Genomic DNA, 22,257 nt, shown 5'->3' on the forward strand with positions numbered 1-22,257 from the left:
AACAATTTTTTAAAAATGTTGTTAAATCTTATAATTAGTGACATTTTTTGACAAAATTTTTGAACTGTCGCTGAAAAATAGTTATTAGTAATGTTTTTTAATGATTTATGATAAAAAAATGCCATTAATTATCATAAGATCTATTGAACAATAAATTTAGTTAGTAAAACCTATACATAAGTCCCTAATATTTTCCCACAGTATTATAGGAGTCTAGTTGTGGCACAACATTTTTTGGGATCATTTGAAATTCATGTTGTGGCAATATTAAATTATTGAAATTTCACACCTAATATTAGTTATTTAGAAACTTGTATCAATAAAAAAAAACACTTTGAGAATTTTAAACTATAAAACTGTAAAGGTGAGTTATCACTAGTTTTAGCATGGGATTACTTAGGTTTCACTAGTTTTAGCATGGGATTACTTAGGTTGTATTTTACTAACTGGAATAATTGTAAACCGATGATTACTTGTATTTGATTAACTGAAATAATTTTAAATTGAAATAAAATAGTTATTTCTTGACTTCTCAATGGAATAATCATTTAATTTTTTTTTTTTTTTTGTTTTGCCAAAGTATATATTAGATTAATTATTTTGACAAAATAATCATTATATTTCAATTTTCATTATAACAAACCAAACATAACCGTTACAACCCATACTTAAGGGGAGTGTGAATTTTTCTTTCTTAACGAATAAAAAAATGAAAAATGAATTATTGTATTTGGTTTAGTTTTCAAAAATTATTTCATAATCAGTTTGTTTTTTTTTTCTTTTTTTAATCTTTAATGAACTTTTAAAAATTTTCTTCATTTAATTTTATTTATTTATTTATAGATATACTTAAAAAGTAAAATACATCTAAAGAGATTTAAAAAAATTCACTAAAAATAATATGCTTTTCATAATTTATTTTTTTTTAAATTTTATTTTAGATACACTTAAAAAGCAAAGTATATGCAAAGACATTTATAAAACAAAAACAAAAACAAAAACAAAAACAAAGCATGTCAACCTCTTATTTGTCACAAACTCATGTAACTCGTGTAAATCTTAAAAGACACGACTCCATTAACATGTGAGTAAATGCTATAATAGGGTAAATTCTAGATTGTGAGTGAATTGTGAATTCTAGATTGTGAGTCTCTAGCATTCTTGGGGTAAAAAATAACAAAGATAAACTTCTAGAGAAAAACATTTAGACAAAGTGAATACTAGAGTAACCATGTAGTTTTTTCCATCATATTCTTACTAACTTCATGAAAACTTCATTTCACTCCCAACAAAATATAAATTGAAGACAACAATTTTTACTGCCAGCATCTCACAAACCTATGCTGCTATGTGAAAGTTTAGAAATCAAGATATATTCCCTTTTCATTGCTTTCACTGATCATAAAATAATTTCCAGTAGCATTACAAGCCTAGTTTCAGTCAAAACAAAGATATAAGAAACTTAGTCACCCTATTCTGAAGCCAAAAAAATAAAAATTAAAAATTCAATGAACTGTTATGATATTATTCCAAGGGGAAGGAAAAAGATTCAAAAAGGCATTACAGTGTACACAACATTTTACTTACCAAAAGAAAACGCTTGATGTATGTGACTATGAGGATCTAACTTACTCTTCCACCTTAAAGACTTTTTACAGGAGGTACTTCAATGCGTTCTGGAGTTATCAGCAACAGCACAAACAGCTGATATAAGACCAGCCATCCCAGCAACCTGTTTCCAGCTTCGGGACCCAGCACCGACAGCAGCTCCCGCTACAGCACCCGCTATCAAAGCATTCACCTATAAAAAAAAAAAAAGAAGAAAAAAAAGTGATGTTCATCATCAACAGGTGATCAATCCATGCTTGTTATCCCATGGACTCAAACTTTTAGAGTTGTTGAATGCTGACAACAACCAGTTACACAACTTAACTAAGTTTTCCAGTAATCGAAAATCTAAGCACCCAAGATTGGGACGTGAAACAAGGAGGCTGCTGGCCTTCTATTATTCATAGCTACACAAACATGATGGACTTTATGGGGGTTATATTTGAAAAAAAAAAAAAAAACAACTTACTTTTCTCACAACACCAATAAAGCATTTTATTGCCCAGTATAATTGGATAACCTAAATTACTTCATAACTTATAAAAAAATATGCCACAATGTTGGTCCCAACAACAGTATAAGGTATTCGACCTTGAAAGGATGAACAAGGTATAGACCTATATTTGCAGGAAGTGGTTACCCTCAAATTCAAATATAGGTCACAAGTTTGAAAGGTCGAGTTGACCAAGCAATGCCTCCTATTAATAAAACCTATTTAAAAAAATAGGCTCAATTTTTTATTTTAACAATATGAAGTTGGTTGTTGTTCAAAGCATTTGATTGTCAACTAAAGTATATTATGTAGGAATTTTGGCCGCAGTGCATAGTCTCCTCAAAGGCATTTTCCCCATCCCAAGAGAACAATTGTCTGAGCAAAAATAATCTACACCAATTTTGTCACAAGAGATTTTAAGTTTTAACTTCAAGTGTTGATGTTAGATGTGATAGAGGTCCATGGAACTACTTTATTTGAAGCCATGGTTATATCCTCTTTATGACTTTTCTGTGGAATCATGTAAGTACACTCCAATATGTCATACTACAGAGACCTCAATGAGGAAAGAAAGAGCGCCCATCTGCTTCCCAAAAATCAGTATCATTGTGATTGTGATATGGTAAAGCAGTGACAATGGTAAGATGCATCACTCTCAATCAGATAACATGAATCAAAGCTGATATGTCCAACCTATTTCCTGGAATGGCATTTCAATAAACTAATATATATATATATATATATATATTAGAAAAAATCAAAAGCATATCAAGGTAACATTTCATAGGCCTGTAAAAATTAAATTTCTCCACTAAAGAACTAATTCTACACAAATTTACATAAAGAGAAATTCCAAAAATGAAATCTACTTCCTCAAAAACTTTATAAAAAAACTAGTATGAAAAAAGAATTTTTGGAATAATAAATGGTCCAAAATCCAAAAAGATGTGTTCAATCTTGCTACAGGCGATCTTTGTCAGAAATCCATTCTTTTAGATGTACCACATTTCAAGGACAAATCAAGGGGTTGTATCCTATTTTAGTTCCATGCTTCCTTGTACCCTCACCTTTTTATGTCCACAATCACTCCCTGGAGTGTCCCCCTTGCAGGGCCATGGTGGCGTTTGATCCTCAAAGGAGGCCCCACGACCAATATTCATTACAGCTCCATGCCATTGTCCAAAGAATGATTTCAAGTTTCAGTGCTCCAAATTACAACTACATTCTTGATGCTCCTACTACAAATTCTCCAAAATAAATAGCCAGCAAAAATTGAATGTCTATTTTCTATCTAATGGCTCTGGCAAGATTTGTGTTAGAATTTACCATAAACCTACCACCACTACCACCTCACCTACTCCACTAAACCTAACCCACTACACCACTACCACTTCCACTTCACCTACTCTCCACCTACTCCCAAACACACTCCTATATAATAGGAATCCTTGTAATTGTAATAGATACACATCAATCACACAAATCAATCAATAATACAATTCTCTATTTCTTTTATACATCTATTTTCACATGGTATCAGAGCAAGGTTAAGAACCTAGTCATTCTGCTTCACCGGCGGGCGGCAGCCTCGCCTTGGCCGCCCGCCGGACCTCTACACATACCTTGACTCCACTGCCACTAAACCCAATTCAACATTCACCTTCTTCTAATGATGGATTTTCCTCTAGTGCCTCGAAACTAGACTCAGGCACGCTCTTTGACTGCTGAGCAGCAGGCTGTACATGATGCCACTCTGAAGGAGGTGGGATGCTCTTAGTAAAAGATGGACGAGGAACCACTGGTGGAACAGATTGCCCTTTAGGAGCTCGCAGTATAGATGCATAAGTAAATTTTGGAGGATCTCCGACAGGTTCCTCAACAGAATGTGAAGAGTCTGGCACAACTTCCACCACATTTTGAAGAAAATCAGCTGAATCCTCCGCAGGAGTTTCCTCCAACACTGTGTCAGTTTCTGGACTTTCCTGTTGCTGTTGATGTTGATGTTGATGTTGCAGCTGCTCTTCGTAACTGTATTCATCAACTGGATCATCCTCGTCTATATGAACTGAGTTCACAAACTCACTGGCCTCTGCCTCTAAATTTGTTGAAGTTCCCCTCACTTTATTTATTTATTTATTTTTTATTTCCTGCTGGTCCCTTTCTCTCCATCATCAGACCCACTTTACTTTATCCATCATTCCCCTTACTTTATTCCACAATCTCTCTCTCCCTCTCGGACCCATGTGCACTGCCAACCCATGTGCACTTTTTTCACTTTCCAACATGTGCACTTTTTTTTATTCTATTTTTTTTTGACAGGTTAATGGATTGAAACTATCAACCCATGTGCACCTCTTTCTCTCTCCTCTTTTTTCTTTTTTAATCACACCCTACCAAACGAATCTCAAGGATATCTCCAGGTGGTCTACCTTTTAATTTTTTTTATTACTATTATTATTATATCCAATAATCAATACCCCCACTTTACCTTTATTTATTTTATTTTATCTTTCCTTTTCATTTCCAAAAAAAAAAAAAAAAAATATATATATATATATATATACACACGTGAACCCATCTCTTAATCTCCTCTATTTGATTTCAAAACCACTTTTAATCTCTTTCACATACCCACGTGAACCAAATTTTTTTTTTTTTCCCTCAAAAAAAAAAACAAAATAGGCAGCAGACGAACTGCACATCAAACTCATTTTATTCATGTCGGGGCTCACCCCGATCACCATTTTACACCACACAAAAAAAAAAAAAAAAAAAAAAAAAAAAAAAAACAACAACAACAACACCAAAACCCGCACCCACAGTGGGCTTTTTCTTCTCTACTCTGCCGCTGGTCTCTTCTTCTTGCCTCCGTCCTGAGCGGCCCTTGACGGTGTTGTCTCTATACTTCCTAGACCACCAAACAAGTTGCCTCCTCCTTGTTCCTCCACTGCAGCATATGGCGGACCTCCAAAACGGAACATCGCGGTGGCCTTCCGCTTCAGCTCCTTGTTTTCCGCTTTCAGCGTACTTATCTCTGCTCGCGCATCCTTATACATGCGTTGGAGCAGAGCCAGCTGGGAGTTTAACTGTTGCACCTCATTTGTCCTGCTCTGCAGCCGGTGCGACAAATTTGTGACCGCAGTCATGGTTTCCACGCATGACTTCAGAGTATACTGATTGGCCTCAATATCAGTTTGCACCGCCATTTTTTGCTCCACCGACCGCATCGGAAAGTTCAACGGAGCAAAACCAGAGGTGTTTGGTTGAGGTTCACTGGCCACCGCACCAATTATTTCTCTTGTGGACTCGTTCAGTTCTGGAAAGAGCGTGAGCAGCCCACGGGAAGAGGAGGCCATGTTCTGGGTAGCTGGACGGGAAGAAGAGGCCATATTGCTGAGTGTTTCAGAGACGGGTTGGTTACAGAGTATTACAGAGTTTCTCTCTCAGCACAGGAAGAGTTTTTTTCAGAGGATTTTCAGAAGTTTTTTGTCTGCCTCAGCCTCAGCCTCAACCTTGGTTTAAATAGCCAGGGCCGATCTGCGCATCGCGCGCCACTTGCCGACAGCCGACCAACGGGCGCGCAAGCCAAGGCGCCCACGTGCCTCGCCATCATGTCAGGCACACCTTTTTATGACTTGGGCACGCCTTTTGATGGCACGCCTTTTTATGGATTGGGCACGCCTTTTGATGGCACGCCTTTTGAAAAATTGGGCACACCTTTTGAGGGTGCGACTTTTTAAGGGTCCGACAAGACTCTGTAAACTGTCCCGACATAGATTCCGGTTAGTTTCTACAAGGGTCCGACAAGACTCTGTAAACTGTCCCGACATAGATTCCGGTTAGTTTCTACAAGGATCCGACAAGACTCTGTAAACTGTCCCGACATTGATTCCGGTTAGTTTCTACAAGGGTCCGACAAGACTCTGTAAACTGTCCCGACATTGATTCCGGTTAGCTCCTTTATGGGTCCGACAAGACTCTGTAAACTGTCCCGACATAGATTCCGGTTAGTTTCTACAAGGGTCCAACAAGACTCTGTAAACTGTCCCGACATTGATTCCGGTTAGTTTCTACAAGGGTCCAGCAAGACTCCGTAAACTGTCACAACAACTGTCACAACATTGTCTGCTACAACGGTCCGACATGACCCCATAAACTGTCTTCTACATCGGTATGACACCACCATCCAGTGTCCTCTACCACGTTATGGCACCACCTTTCAGTGTCTTCACCAACGGTCTGACACGACCATACAGTGTCTCCTATCCTTTTTTATTTTTATGTATTTTCTTGTTTTGTTCCTCTCTTCAAACTCAAGTTGGTTAGTTTCTATCCTCCTTGAGTTTGCGGGGGGCTGTTAGAATTTACCATAAACCTACCACCACTACCACCTCACCTACTCCACTAAACCTAACCCACTACACCACTACCACCTCCACTTCACCTACTCTCCACCTACTCCCAAACACACTCCTATATAATAGGAATCCTTGTAATTGTAATAGATACACATCAATCACACAAATCAATCAATAATACAATTCTCTATTTCTTTTATACATCTATTTTCACAATTTGTAATTGATGTTCAATGAACAGCACATAATTCAATGTTGGTTAAGAGAAATGTTACACGACAATCCAAATAGAGGTCTATTCCATGGTCTGAAATCATAATATGTCTCCTACCATACATAGAGGACAAATGGAAGGATCCTTCATCATGTGATATGGGAGAGTTGGGGAATGGAGAATTAAATCAAGAGTTGTTGTGTCAAACGAAGAGCCTAAAAAGTAGAGGGAGTCCATCTGTAAGTGATCCCATTAATGGGGAGACTACAAAGGAGGATAACAGAAGAAAACTCAAAGCGAAACTTCATTACTTGAAGAGTGGTAGAGGAAAATTTTGAATCCTTTGTTGTGTATGTTGTGTTTGTCGTCTATAGGCTTAGTTTGTTCTTTTGAGGGAGTAGTTTATTTTTGTTTATGTTTATTCTCCCTACAAAAGATATGTATTGAAATTCATTGTATATCTTTCTTTTTTGGTTATAATATGACTTGCTTATTCAAAAAAAAAGGAAGGATCCTTCAAAAGAAAAGGAATCCAAAAGATTTTAAGTGTTGATTTCCGAACTCTAGATTTCTTCCCAGAATGCATAAAGACTGGAAGCTCTTTCATATATCATGAAACAAAAGATAATCTGGATGGCTGGTTTAATAATAGAGCTACTATCAAGAACCCTCGTAATACAAATGGGACATTCACCATGTGTTTCACATTCAGCCCCCTATTAGATCTCTAAAATCAGATATTCAACATTCTTTCTCATTCAGAAATTACCTTCTATTCAATCAGAAGAAGAGGGCCAGTACAATCTGTTGCATCTAGGACCAGATAAGGTACTCGAGTCGAGGAACATGGAACTCAAGGCATCATATTGTTAAGCATGAAATTTACGTCAATGCTATAAAACAATTACTGCAAAAATTTATGTATTATTGATTGATATATATTGATGTATTACAATGATTCATGATTCCTATATATAGAAGAGGGTGAGTGTGTAGTAGGTAAGGAGTAGGTGAAGTGGAGGTGGTAGTGGTGTAGTGGGTTAGGTTTAGTGGAGTAGGTGAGGTGGTAGTGGTGTAGTGGGTTAGGTTTAGTGGAGTAGGTTTAAGTGGAGGTTTAAGTGGGTGAAGTAGGTGATAGGTTTTAACAGCCCCCCGCAAACTCAAGGGGGATAGGAACTAACCAACTTGAGTTTGGAGAGAGTTACAAAACAAGAAAATACATAAAAATAAAAGAGGATAGGTGACACTGTATGGTCGTGTCAGACCATTGGTGAAGACACTGGATGGTGGTGTCATAACGTTGTAGAGGACACGGTATGGGGGTGTCATAACGTTGTAGAGGACACTGTATGGGGGTGTCATAACGTTGTAGAGGACACTGTATGGTGGTGTCAGACCGATGTAGAAGACAGTTTATGGGGTCATGTCGGACCGTTGTAGCAGACAATGTTGTGACAGTTGTTGTGACAGTTTACAGAGTCTTGCTGGACCCTTGTAGAAACTAACCGGTCGGGACAGTTTACAGAGTCTTGTCGGACCCATAAAGGAGCTAACCGGAATCAATGTCGGGACAGTTTACAGAGTCTTGTCGGACCCATAAAGGAGCTAACCGGAATTAATGTCGGGACAGTTTACAGAGTCTTGTCGGACCCATAAAGGAGCTAACCGGAATCAATGTCGACACAGTTTATAGAGTCTTGTCGGACCCATGAAGGAGCTAACCGGAATCAATGTCGGGACAGTTTACAGAGTCTTGTCGGACCCATGAAGGAGCTAACCGGAATCAATGTCGAGACAGTTTACAGAGTCTTGTCGGACCCTTAAAAAGTCACACCCTCAAAAGTTGTGCCCAATCGTTCAAAAGGCTTGCCATCAAAAGGCGTGCCCAATCCATAAAAAGGCGTGCCATCAAAAGTTGCGCCCTCAAAAGGCGCGCCCACTTCATCAAAAGTTGTGCCCGACAGAAAGCGTCGAGCCATCAAAAGGTGAGCCGGAGACGCGGCGAGGCACGTGAGCGACAGAGCGGCGTGTCGGCCGCGTCGTCAGTGTCAATATAAACCAATGCGGAGGCGGAGGAAACCAAACCAGACTGAAACCTCTGAACTTGTCATTCTGAAACAATCTGTAAATACTCTGTATCCAACCCTTCTCGGAAACACTCAGCAACCCAAAAAACATGGCCTCTTCTTCCCGTTCAGCTACCCAGAATATGGCCTCTTCATCCCGTGGTCTACTCACTCTCTTTCCCGACCTCAATGAGTCAACAAGAGAGAGAACTGGAGCGGTGGCACTGGAACCTCAACCGAGTGCCCCGGAGTTTACTCCGCTGAACTTTCCGATGCGGTCTGTGGAGCAAAGAATGGCAGTGCAGTCGGATGTGGAGGCCAATCAATATACTTTGAAGGCATGTGTGGAAAGCATGACGGCACAAACTTGTCGAACCGGCTGCAGAGTAGGACAAATGAGGTGCAGCATTTAAACGCCCAACTGGCTCTGCTCCAACGCATGTATAAGGATGCGCGAGCAGAGATAAGTGTGCTAAAGGCAGAAAACAAGGAGCTGAAGCGGAAGGCCACCGTGATGTTCCGATTTGGAGGTTCGCCATATGCTGCAGTGGAGGAGCAGGGAGTAGTGATCATGCCTAGTGGAGTGGGAAACACGGAGGCAACACCGTCAAGGGCCGCCCAGGACGGAGGCAAGAAGAAAAGACCGGCGGAATAGGCGAAGAAGTGAGGTCGGTGGGAGGCCGTCTGCAGAAAAGAAAACAAATCTTTTGGTGTTGTGTTTTGGTTTTTTGTTGTTGTTGTTTTTTTTTGTTGTTGTTTTTTTTTTTTTTTTTTTTTTTTTTTTTTTTGTAAAATTGTGATCGGGGTTGATCCCTGAGATGAATAAATTATGGTTTGGTGTGCAAAGCTATATGGTATGAATGGAATGTGAAAAAGATTAAAAATAATGTGAAAGAAAAATAAAGAAAGAAATAATAAAAATATATTTGAAATCAAAATGAAAGATGGGGAAATAAGGAAAGTAGTTTGGAGAAAATAAATAAAAATAATGGATTTTGAAATCAAACGGCGGAGAGAGAGGGGACAATTTTGCTAAGCGGAGTGGTTGAAACCCCATTTGGTTTGGCTGCCATCATTTCACCATTGGCAGTAAGCCCATTACCAGACTGACCAACTGGATGTGAAGAAACAGAGATAGGGCTGGAAAGGCCAGAGTTAGGTGGAGTATTATTAGTGGGCTGATTGCCAAGAACACCATCTCCCCCAGTCTGCTTGGAGGTAGGGACCTGAACCTGAGTTCTTGGTTGTGCCTTGTTAGAAGCCCCATTTCCAGCCAAGAACATAATAGCCTGAGCCTTCTCAGGAGAGATATCATTATACACGTTCACTGTTCCCGCATAGAAGATGGTCAATTGAGGAGGAGCCCGTTGAAAATGCTGAGTCTTTACATCCTTCAACAGCCTCTTCCTTCACAACAACTACAGAATCCTTAGAATTCAAACCCAAGAAATCTCTCTCTCCTTTTTGCTGCAGTTAGTGCAGATTATGAAGAAGAGGAATTCACATTGGCCTCAAGAGAGAGGATTTAGGCAGTGATGGGAAGGTATGTGTAGAAAATAAGCGGAATAGGTTGAGGTCCGGCGGGCGGCCAAGGCGAGGTTGCCGCCCGCCGGTGAAACGAAAAATACTAAGTGCTTAACCTTGCTCTGATACCATGCAAAAATTTATGTATTATTGATTGATATATATTGATGTATTACAATGATTCATGATTCCTATATATAGAAGAGAGTGAGTGTGTAGTAGGTAAGGAGTAGGTGAAGTGGAGGTGGTAGTGGTGTAGTGGGTTAGGTTTAGTGGAGTAGGTGAGGTGGTAGTGGTGTAGTGGGTTAGGTTTAGTGGAGTAGGTTTAAGTGGAGTAGGTTTAAGTGGAGGTTTAAGTGGGTGAAGTAGGTGATAGGTTTTAACAATTACAATTGGAAAGAAAAGAATGCCACTAACCCAATCATTCTTCTTCCGATATCTCTGAACCCCACAACGAGTAATAGAAAACATTCCAGCAAATAGTCCTTCAAGAATAAGAGCATTTGAAGAATATTGTAAGATTGAATTAAGTTGAAGGCAAAAAGAAAATACTGCATCCACCACCAAAATAGGTGACAAGAAACATAAGAGATTAGTTTAGTCAATGACAGTAAGCACGGGAAATAAGAGATACAAGGTTGAGTCAAAAGCAAAAAAGAATAAATATATGGTAGTTGAAAATGATGAATAATGCAAAACGTAAGAATATGATTGCTAGCTGTGTTAAAAATCAAGCACTGATTTGGTGCATATAATACTATTTTCCATATATTCTATAATGAATGAATAAAAGCATTAGCAAATCCAATGCTTCAAGAGAGCCCATTATCCTATATTTATAAATTATTAAGATAGTGCCAGGAAGGGGAGCACCCTATTGACCTAAAAAATGAGATGAAAACAGCAAATGTTATGCAAAGTTACTGTTATTGCCTTTTTCTAGCTGTATATCCTAATACAAGCAATTTTAAGTCAATAGATGATGCGTACCGAACATGACAACACTATGCAGATGGGGGCTCAATGGAATTAAATCAGAAGTCCAACATCAAAATGTATATGCCATAACCCATGATTACCCATTAAAAAGAATGTACGATAACATTTAAGCAGGTAAATGGAGGTTCAACAAAACAGTTCCAAGGCTGTGTTTGGATCTTTGATTTTTGGATTGATTTTGCAAAGGGGAAATAAATATGAAGGGAAAAATGAATGAAGTAGCTGCTATTTTTATTATTTTCTCCCTTTTTCTTTACGTATACAAATCACTCCACAAATTCAGGATTCAAACACAACATAAATAATTTAAGATGCTAGTTATAAAAACACTGATAAATTACATAGTGGAAACAATCAATAACTCCCCATCCCATGTAATAATACTAAACCAAGCTAGTGATTTCCTTTCAATTACCGCATTGGAAGCCAAATTTACCAGCTGACTTAGCCTGCAAAATGAGATTCAAAACAACAAAAAAATTCAATAATAACACAACCAAAAACATCAATTTAAAAAACACAAACACATAAACTAAACTTAAATTACCACAAAAGAAGCACGAGTGATGCCGGTGAGGCCTGTAATTGAAAGAAAACAGAACAAGAAATAGAAAGATACAAGAGATTATTGCTCGAAATCTTTTACTCTGCGTTTGGTTCATGGATTTGGAAAAGAAAAGAGAAAAAATAGTTGAAATGTGTGTAAAATATAACTATATTTCACCTAAATTTCACGCACCATTTCCATTTTTCTTTCAAAATCTCTTCCCAAATATATGAGAACCAACACAGCCTTAGTGGCCATTACATTAATGTTGTGTTTGGAGTGGGATTTGGAAAGGGGAAGGGAAAGGGAAAAATTGTGTGAAATTATGTGAAATGTAAGTATTTTTTTTTTCACATTTCACCTACCTTTTTCATTTCTCTTTTCAAATCTCTTCTCAAATCCCTCAACTAAACACAACACAATTGAGGGATTTTTTAAAAATAGTTTTTACCTAGCTTGTGAGCATCATAGGGACCTATGCATAGGCCCCAAATCACACCGGCCTGAAATAGAAGAATTCATATTGTTTTTGGTGAGTGATTACCAAATTAATTTTTTTTTTTAACAAAGAAGTGGACAATCATAATGAGTCAATTTGTTGCAAAGAAAAAAGTGAAAAAGTGTAGATGAGAAGTTTTGAGATTACCGTTCCGATGCGTAGGATGGAATCGACGGCGAGAGAAGAGCAGGGTACCTCGCCGCCGCCGATCTCGCCCTCCATTTCTCTGATTCCAAGTTACTACCCTCTCATCGTTGCCCCCTTCCCCACTCCCAATGTAGTCAAATGTAATTTTGGTGTTTTCTATGGAGCAAATTGGTAAAACCCATTCGTCAAACCACGTCGTTTTGGTTCCAGAAGTGACGTTGTTCACACTATCATCTTTTATGTTTGGGTAAATTCATTCACCACTGAGAGTTTCGGAATGAGTTCCGGAACCAAAACGAGGGGCGGAATAAGGCAGATGGGGTGGAATAAAAATTAACGAGGTAAAATAGTGTTATGACGAGACAGGTATAAATGTTTAAATATGTAGATTTAAATTTAAAAATTTTGTTCAAATAGATTTTTTTTTATTTTTGATTAATTTTTGGAACTCCGATGACAAGTAAAAAGATGTGGAATAATGTGTATGAAGAGTGAAATGAAAATTAGGTCATGAGGTGAATTTAACGACATAAAATAAGGCGAAACGGAATTACGACGGAGATATAAATGTTTGAATATGTGGGTTTGAATCTGAAATTCTGTTTAGATTTCTGTTAGCTTAATATGACGGAGATAGACGGAGGAGCCAGAAGCACGGATCAAACTCTAAGATTTAATTTGTCGAAATTGAAATTTTAATATTTAAATTGAAAAACACTTAAAACGGTGATTTTTTTTTTAATTAACCCATTATATTTTGATATTCAATAAAATTTTATTTTTTATTAATAATTAAATAGTTATATAAATGACATAAATAATGTTATCAGCATTTTTTATATTGAAATTTATATTTATTTTTGTATTTACTCATCACTTGCATTAATGTCAGTCATTTTAATATTATTAAGAAATAAATTAATGTAATTAAGTTAAAGTGTGAAGTTAATTATATTTTTCTCAAATTTCAAAATAAATTAATATAATTTACCCTTTATTCTTTTTTCCTTTTTCTTTTCATTTTTTTTTTTATGTTTTTTTCCCCTGCGATATTATGTTAAATTATTTACAACAGTAAAATAAATCAAACTTCAACTTATTAAACGCTGGTTTGATATTTAATAATTATATATGTTTAGTTCAAATAATTATTAAAACATAAAATTTTTAAGATTCATAATTTAATTTCACAAATTTTCTCATTATAAGATGACAAGTTGTGTGTTAATTTTTAACTTGTCCCAAATTCTCTATCATTTAAGGTGTAACTCTCTTACTGTGTCATGTGTAGACAAAATTGTGGCCTTATTTGGCAAATGAACATTTTAATTAAAAATCCATCACAATAGTCAAAATTTTAGTTAAATTTTAACTAAAAGTCTATTTTTTAAATTTTAGCTAACCATCTTTTTAAATCCATCACAATAGTCAAACTTTCTATTCTTTATTTCATTTATTGAGTTCTCTCTACCTAACTACATGTAGTTAATAGTTTGATATTCAACTAAAGTAGTTAGCCATTAATTGAGTTTGATAGAATGTTTTTCTATAATTTTGTGTTATAAAATAGCTAAGAGAAGACTCTAATGAATTTGATTATGATACTCTAACAAAAGATCAATTCATTATCTATAAATATTTTTTTTGCATATATCTTCATAAAAAGATTAAAAAAAATTATTAAAAAAATCAATTCTCAAACCAACTCATGTATTTATAGTATTTTTCATTTTAAAACTCATTAATTTTTCAAATTAAATTAAAATGACTTATTACAGGATTGAACTTAATTATATGTACTAAATAAAAACGAAATTATTCAAGTTCAGCTCATTTGAAATTCATTTCATCTTAAAATCTGTTTTTTGGTGAAAAATTTATTCCAAACATAAAGAATTCGGAAATTTTCTGGATTTAATTTTTTTTGTCTTCAATAAATTTTTTCGTCATATATTAGCCATTTTTCAATTTTTTTTAGATGCATCTAAACAAAGGTTTTCAGATCAACCAAAAAATTTCTCAAGGCCGGGCTTGAGATCATTGATTTAGGAGGCCCAATAGCCCAGAATTGGGCAACAAAGCTCGACAAAGGCCCACATAATAATCCAATTAGAACTCAACCCAATTTACGACTCGTCCGACTCCACCAGCGGGCCAACTCACCAACCCATCAAAACCCTAAAATGCCCATAGAGAAAACCCTAACCTCATCTCATATATTGTTCTCTCTCTCTGCCACTCCCCATTCTAGGGTTTCACATCCAGAGTCCAGCAATCTCCCGAGCCATTTCACCATCCCAACCGGTACATCCCTCAATATCCTCTCTCTCTCTCTCTCTAACGCTGTTTCCATTTATAGATCTGACGACGATTTGTTGTTTTGATGATCTTGAATTTGCAGAGTCGCGAAGATGAGTCGAGGAGCAGCAGCTGGAGCGAAGGGGAAGAAGAAGGGAGCGACGTTCGTGATTGACTGTGCGAAGCCGGTGGAGGATAAGATCATGGAGATCGCATCACTGGAAAAGTTCCTCCAGGAAAGAATCAAGGTCGGCGGCAAGGCCGGTGCTCTCGGAGACTCCGTCACCGTCACTCGTGAAAAGAGCAAGATCACCGTCACCTCCACCGACAACTTCTCCAAACGGTACTACTCACTCCTACAAATCTTTTTCTTGTTTGTTATTTGAAACATTATACGAATCAATTTATTGTTAATCACAATCTCGAGAACGTTTATTTTAATGAACAATAATGAGATGATAAAAACTTATTGAGCTAATTATAAACATAAAAAGTTGAGAAATTTATACAAAATATATGGTAAAGAATCGTCACCAGCAATTTCAATGTCATAAAGGGAACAGTATAAAAGAAGTGGGGAAACAAGAGACAATCATATATATATTTTTATTAGGGATCAGTTTGTTTCAATGCAAAATATTTCACATTTGTGAAAAGAATTACAAATTTTGTTATTTCGGGGTGTTTAGGGATAAATTTTTAAGAGGTTAAAATATGAAGCTTGTTTCATGAAGTTATGTGATTGTGTATTTCTTTCAAATTGATTAGTGTGTTTCTAAATTTGTCCAAGAGAAAGCGGACAGACCGGGAAAAAAAAAATCCATCTTCTAATATGTACCCATGTCAATGTTGCATTTGTTTCTTCTTTATTTGACTGCTACCAACCAGCGCAAGTTATATGATTGTTCTTTGATTGTTCTTTGCATTCAAATGCTGAACTAGAAAATGCTAGGCATTTTATATTGGTTTGCATATGACTTGGTCTGCAATGAAGCAACCCCTTTGGTAGCTGAAGAAACATGATGAATCTGGATGGTATTATTTTATTGGTATACTTGGCAGTTGCTGCATGACATAATTTATGCTTAACGAGTGAATTAAACTATCAGCATCTATTGATAACATATATTGGTATGACTGCTTCGTATATCAGCATCTATAATTTAAACTTGTGTCCAAGGATCTTTGGTTTAACCAAAGGATGGTAGTTGTTCACCATTGTTTTCTGGGACATTGCTTGGATTAGTTTTTTGGTTGTTCCAAGTCTGCCCTAAAAAAATTGGTATTTGTATAAAGAAAGAAGTCTGTCCTTGGAAATCTTTATCGCTTGACCTATGTTTTTTTGATACTTGAACTCTACATGTTGTTAATAGAAACTGCTAATGACCGTTCAAAGGATTGTCGTCACTTTAATGCGGGTTAGCATGACCCGTTATTAATTACCACGTGTCTATATATTTTACAGATATCTTAAATACTTGATAAAGAAGTACTTGAAGAAGAACAATGTGAGGGATTGGCTTCGTGTAATTGCTTCCAACAAAGACCGGAATGTTTATGAGCTGCGGTACTTCAACATTGCGGAGAATGAAGGGGAAGATGAAGAGTGATGATAAATCCCTGTTTACCTCATTATCTATTTTGCTTGGCATGACTGTTTTTAGACCTTGCTTATGACTTTCAGCTGTTGAATCTATCAACCCATTGGGGTTGTTTGGTAGTTTTTCCCAGTTATGCTCTGTTGAAATTTTGTTTACTGATTTTGGGTCTATGATTTTTCTTAAAATGGACATATTAAATCCAATATATTTTTCTAAGAATTTATTTGTGAAAAGTGATCATTAATTCCCAGCTTTATTTTTGCCTCATGTTGATATATGATATTCAGGGTTCAGGTCTTCCCCATCTTCAGTTGCCTGCAAGTGCTTTGCTTGTGTTGCTGCGTCATTTCATTTCACCCAAGTAGTTGGGTACTTCAACTTGTTTGCTGTATGTTATTGGCTATGATCTATGTTTGTTTATTATCGCGCACCTATATAGTGAAGTATATTCAGCAGTCTCGCTCTTATGGACTCCCGGGAATTGGTTAATAAATAATTTTTTCATGCATTTTAATTGGCATCCTCTTTTGTTTTTTTAACACGGTAGTGAACTGATGATTGTGGATGGCCTTTTTGCATTCTGCACTCAATAAAATGCATGACCAGGTTTAGTTTTGGAAAGACTTTCCCCAATCCTACAGGTTTTGACAAAATTAGCTGGATCTTCACTTGTTAATTCGGATTTGTTTGTGCTCTCTGTGTGAAGGATCTCTCTCTCACTCTCACTCTCACTCTCACTCTCTTTTGCCTTTGTGGTGGGAGGAAAATGCTGCTTAGGTGTGATAATTGTTTCAAAGTGATTTAGCGTTGAAAGACCATTGCTTGCTTGCATATGATTTTTAGAGATTGTAATTGATAATCTGCTATTCCTCTCTGGGTAATTGCAGATCTCACAATTTTAGCTCTTGGACAAGTGCAGATGAGAACCTCGTGCTTTTTGTAGGGAACTCCTTTCTCTTCCTCTTTTCCTTATCTTTTTTTAGTTTTTTAGTTATAATATGAGGAAAAAAGCTAAGTTAGAGTTTGGTAAAGTTTCCTAAATATGATTTGAGATTAAAGTTGTATTTTGAATTTGTGAGTTTTGGAATTATGATTTGAGTGTGGAAAATTTGTTTGGTTATGAGTTGTGAAAAAAGTTTTGAATTGAGTTTTGGGAGGAGTTTTGAGTTTTTGAAATTGGAAATTTATTTGATTAAAAAATTTACAACTTATAATCAAACACATAATCTAAAATTTTATTCAAAACTCATATAAAAATTAAAAAAATCTGAAAATATTTTTTTATTTACAATATAAAAATAGCATGTGTCCAAGGGAGAAAAAAAAAAAAAAATCGAACACAATTTTTCCACTGGAAAGGAGTCTTCAAAAGTAGGTGTGAAATTATAAATTGAAAGCTCAAAAAAAATATACCACACTCAAATGAATGGGGGGAAATGTGTTTAGAATACATAACCAAACACAGCATAAATGTTTGAGATTACTTTTTTGCTTTTTTTTTTTAATGAAAAAATGTACCCAAAAAAAAAAAAAATAGAGATAAATTTATTATTATTTTAAATATTTTTACTGACTTTTATTTTTAGGCTAAAAGTTAAATATTCCCAAACAAGGGCTAAATCAAGCACCACCACCATCACAACACAGTTAAACACTTGAGGTCATACCTTACCTTACCACCACGATGGCCATCACCATTAATGTTCAATTTTGTGATCGATTTACGTGTTATTCGATATTTTCTTCTCATCAAATTAAAATGCTGTTTTTTATTTTTATTTGTAACAAATTGTGAGGTCTGCTATGGTAAGAGTTTTTTTTTGGACTTCTTGTGACTAACAGGTGGACTTTTTCTGTCAACTTTTAGTGTGTTGTTTATGCTCTGAAGCCAGGGACCCTCCGTAAGCTTCGAATAGATAGGTTGGTAATCTTCTTCTTGTTTACACGGCTAAAATTTGATTGCATGAAAAAAAAAAAAAAAAAAAATTTAAAACATATTATATTTGCTAGCAAATAGAGATTCTTAACAAAATAAAACACCTAACTAGTAAATAACTAAATTTTCTTTAGGTGGGCGAGAAAAAAAAACTTATGTCTTTTATAAAATCCAAAAATCACGTAGCATTAAACTACTTTTGACTTGTGAATAGGACTGTAAACGGAGCGAGTCCAACTGAGCTTTTGAATGTTCAAGCTCGTTTATTAAGAATTAGTCGAGCTTCAAAAATCGAATTTGAGCTCGGCTCGTCAAATATTTGTTGAACTCGAACTTGGCGAGCTTGCTTGATTACATAAATGAGTCGAGTTCAAGTTTGAGCTTGAAAAAAAATTAAATTTAAATTAATTTATTTATTAAGATAAAAAAAAATATAAAATTATGAGTAAAATATATAATAATACTTCTATTAATAATAAATTTCATTAATCAAATATGTAAATTTACACAAACACCAAACATAAATAAAAAAATCGAGCTCGAGCTCGTTCATTTAGTAAATGAGTCAAGCTCAAACGAGCCCAGCTCGAGCTATTTATGAATAGCTCGGTTCGTTTATAGCCCTACTTGTGAAAGAAAATTGGAATGTGCTGTGGATAGATCATGTGTATATGATCAAGAAATTAGTGGTGGATATCGATTAAGTTGGATCAAACTCGCACTATGTAATAAAAATATGAGTTATTTTAAGCTCGTCCAGTCAGACCAACATCAAGCCTAATCTAATCATCAAAAATTAAGTCCTAAAAAAGAACTTATAAATCCAAGTTCACACCTTTAACATGATACCGCCTAACTATTAATTTTTTTTTTTTTTTATATTTAAATTTTAGCTTTGAAAAATATAATTTGTAAATGAATTTGGCCTTTGACAAAATGTTTTAACTTTTGATCTTTTAACAGATATCTTTATTATTTAGTTGCTAATTTATTGAAATAAGAGAATGTCCAGAACAAAGATGACGCTTCTGTTTAGACAGATAAACATACAAACAATCATACATGGAAGAAAAGGAGAATAAAAGCAGCAAACAAAAAATGAACATAAACCTGGGAAAAAACAACATTAGTAAAAACAGAAACAAGACAATTGTGAATGAAATTCTAGTCTATTATCTACCTAAATTAAAAAAAAAGCAATATGGGAAATATCAAATCAGTGGGGTGAGAAAAAATAATTGTAAATTAATGAGAAACTTTCTAAATGTTAACAATTAAATTTAAAAACTTTCCCATGAATTTGTACTTTCTTTGTTTGGTTATGGAAAGCAATGAACTATGACAACCCATTCTAACAATACTGGGAACAATTTTAATTGTATGTTGTTGCTCTACCAGCAACCTTACCCGTACCCGTTGAGGGTCCAATCTGTGGTAGTATCCTGTGCCAGTTCTATCTGCAAAACGTTCGATCAATTAAAGCCAAAAAGATCAGAGACAATAAACAAAGATGAAATATTTATTGAGAATTTTCTAGGAGAAATGATGTGTAATAAATAAATGTATGAATCTGTCTGGTCTCTGTTATTTCTATCTAGTGAAATTTTATTCACACCACTAAAAACCAGAAGTGAATTTTCAATTTTCATCTGTTTTATTTTATTTATCTTTCTGGTGCCTATAGGGCTACAATGGACAGAAATTATAGGGCTTACTTCTGTCATAATTAAGGAAACTGAGAAATTGAGAGATAAGATTATAAATATGTTTGCCAAAAAATCTGAGGAGGGAAGTATCGATGAAGGTTGCTAGAAAGATGTCCGTTTTTTAACATTAACCATTGAGACCCAATGGACAGAAATTATATCTGTCCCGTCTCTGTTATTTATATCTAGTGAAATTTCAATTTTCATCCATTTTATTTTCATCTTTCTTTTTGGTGCGTAGAGGGCTACAATGGACATAAATTATAGGGCTTACTTTTGCCATAATTAAGGAAACCGTGAAATTGAGAGATAACCTGAGAAGGGAACTTAGGTCTCGTTTGAGAATAAATTTTTTTAGTAATTTTTTAATTTTTTGGTTAAAATATGATATAAAAAAAAACTAGTATGTTTGGGATGGCTTTTTGATTTTTTACAAAAAGATATATAAAAAGTAGAGAGAAAAAGAAATTTTTGATTTTTTGGTATAAGTTGTTGACTTTTTGATTTTTTTAGACTTTTAACTTTTAGGTTAAAAAGTGATATTGCCAAACGAGACCTTAGTCTTGATGAAGATTGCTAGAAAGACGTTCGTTTTTTAACATCAACCATTGATACCGTAAAAAATAATGAATTTTGTTCCCAAAATTTCAACGCAAACAAACTAATAGATAAAGTAAAATAAAGAAAGAAATATATATTCATCAAGAAGAAAACAAAATAATTAGAGAACAATTATCAAAATTAAAGAAAGAATAGAAAGACAAGAATAAGAACAATGAAAACAAAACTTAATAAAAACAATAACTAAGTAACCAAATTAAAAAACCATACCTTGTAAAACTGTCAATTAAGGAAATTGACAAATTGAGAGTTGAGATTATAAATTTGACTGCCAAGAAATATGAGAAGGAACTTCGTCTTGATGGAGATTGTAAGAAAGATGTCCGTTTTTTTAACATTAAGCATTGAGACACACAAACATTAAGGCTCCGTTTGGTGGAGTTTTCAAAATCTAGTTCCACACTCACTTTTGAGTGTGGTGTTTGTTTAGGGTTTTCAAATCATAATTCTACACTCATTTCTCAAAACTCAATTCAAAACATAATCATTACTTTTTAAAACTCATAACCAAACACATAATTCAAAACTCTTTTCAAAACTCCATTCAAATCAATATTTTAAAAATATTTTAATTTTGTTAAGATTTTAAATATTTTAATATTTAAATATGTTACGATTTTTTTAATTTTTAAATTTTTTAAATTTTTTGAATATTTTTAAATATTACGATTTTAATTTTTTAAATTTTAAAATATTTTATAAAAATAAATTCAAACTCTATTTTATAAAAATATTTTTAAATATTTTAATTTTTTTGTTATGTATTTGGTTACGATTTGAGCGTAGAGTTGTGAAAGTAGTATGTAGTTTCGAGTTATGTGTTTAGTTATGAGTTTTAAAAATAATTTTTTAATTGAGTTTTGTTTTATGTGTTTGGTTACGATTTGAGTGTAGAGTTGTTTTTAAATTTAAAATATTAAAATATTAAATTATTTTAATTTTTTAAATATTTAAATTATTTTAATTTTTATGATTTAAAATTTTTGAATATTTATTTTAATTTTTTACTTACTAAATTTTTTAGATTATTTAAATTATTTAAATATTTATGATTTAATTTTTTTGAATATTTATTGTGAAAAAAATTATTTCCTTTGTAGTATTTTCAATTAAAAAATTGATTAATGTTATTTTTTGTTAATAATAAATTTTTTTAATTGAATTTTAAAAAAAGTTTGGTTATGAGTGTTGATCAAAATTTTCAATAATGTGAAAGTAATGTGTTTTGTTATGAGTTATAACAATTTGAATTAAGTTTTGAAAACTCTTTTCAAAACTCATAACCAAACAAATTTGCTTACTTCACATGTCAAATCAAACTTTCAAAACTCAATTCTACACTCAATTCAACACTTTATTCAAAAATCATAACCAAACAAATTTTTTAGACTCAAATCATAATTCTAAAACACACAAACTTAAAATACAACTCATATTCTCAAATCATAGTTACAAAACTCTACCAAACGGAGCCTAAATTTTGTTCCCAGGATTTCTTGACAAATAAACTAATAGATAAAGTAAAATCAAGCAAGCAATAACATATGTTCATCAACAAAAAAACTAAATAAGGAAAGAAAAATTATCAAAGATTATAATTTTGGCTGCCAAGAAATTTGAGAGAGGAACTTAGTCTCAAA

The 22,257-nt window shown here is 34.4% G+C and overlaps 2 protein-coding genes and 2 long non-coding RNA genes across 4 annotated transcripts; 3 read left to right on the plus strand and 1 right to left on the minus strand.

Annotated features, from left to right (window-relative positions):
- Window positions 1-1,357: 1,357 nt before the first annotated feature.
- Window positions 1,358-12,796, minus strand: ATOEP16-4 (Mitochondrial import inner membrane translocase subunit Tim17/Tim22/Tim23 family protein). Its single transcript, XM_028229732.2, has 6 exons — window positions 12,456-12,796; window positions 12,261-12,312; window positions 11,810-11,841; window positions 11,678-11,711; window positions 10,681-10,748; window positions 1,358-1,801 (listed from the first exon to the last, which is right to left on the minus strand). The coding sequence occupies exons 1-6, from the start codon at window positions 12,528-12,530 to the stop codon at window positions 1,667-1,669; spliced, it is 396 nt and encodes a 131-aa protein (XP_028085533.1). The 5' UTR covers window positions 12,531-12,796; the 3' UTR covers window positions 1,358-1,666.
- On the plus strand, window positions 7,634-7,935 carry LOC145804067 (uncharacterized). Its single transcript, XR_014345651.1, has 2 exons — window positions 7,634-7,731; window positions 7,786-7,935. It is a non-coding gene; the product is annotated as an uncharacterized LOC145804067 (long non-coding RNA).
- A 1,825-nt stretch (window positions 12,797-14,621) lies between the features above and the next one.
- On the plus strand, window positions 14,622-16,587 carry LOC114286556 (large ribosomal subunit protein eL22z). The gene is made up of 3 exons (XM_028229731.2): window positions 14,622-14,759; window positions 14,857-15,096; window positions 16,219-16,587. Exons 2-3 carry the CDS (start codon window positions 14,867-14,869, stop codon window positions 16,361-16,363), a joined length of 375 nt encoding a protein of 124 aa, XP_028085532.1. The 5' UTR covers window positions 14,622-14,759; window positions 14,857-14,866; the 3' UTR covers window positions 16,364-16,587.
- A 34-nt stretch (window positions 16,588-16,621) lies between these two features.
- On the plus strand, window positions 16,622-19,787 carry LOC145804068 (uncharacterized). Its single transcript, XR_014345652.1, has 4 exons — window positions 16,622-16,742; window positions 17,242-17,293; window positions 18,222-18,274; window positions 19,689-19,787. It is a non-coding gene; the product is annotated as an uncharacterized LOC145804068 (long non-coding RNA).
- The last annotated feature ends 2,470 nt before the right edge of the window (window positions 19,788-22,257 follow it).

Source organism: Camellia sinensis, chromosome 12 (assembly GCF_055761805.1).
Source record: "Camellia sinensis isolate YWXY chromosome 12, ASM5576180v1, whole genome shotgun sequence".
NCBI classification, from domain to species: Eukaryota; Viridiplantae; Streptophyta; class Magnoliopsida; order Ericales; family Theaceae; genus Camellia; species Camellia sinensis.

Coding starts and splice junctions, on each gene's coding strand:
- ATOEP16-4 (XM_028229732.2), bottom strand. CDS start 12,530: ATGGAGGGCGAGATCGGCGGCGGCGAGGTACCCTGCTCTTCTCTCGCC. Junction 12,313..12,455: donor CCATCCTACGCATCGGAACG/GTAATCTCAAAA, acceptor CTTCTATTTCAG/GCCGGTGTGATTTGGGGCCT. Junction 11,842..12,260: donor CTATGATGCTCACAAGCTAG/GTAAAAACTATT, acceptor TTTCAATTACAG/GCCTCACCGGCATCACTCGT.
- LOC114286556 (XM_028229731.2), top strand. CDS start 14,867: ATGAGTCGAGGAGCAGCAGCTGGAGCGAAGGGGAAGAAGAAGGGAGCG. Junction 15,097..16,218: donor ACCGACAACTTCTCCAAACG/GTACTACTCACT, acceptor TATATTTTACAG/ATATCTTAAATACTTGATAA.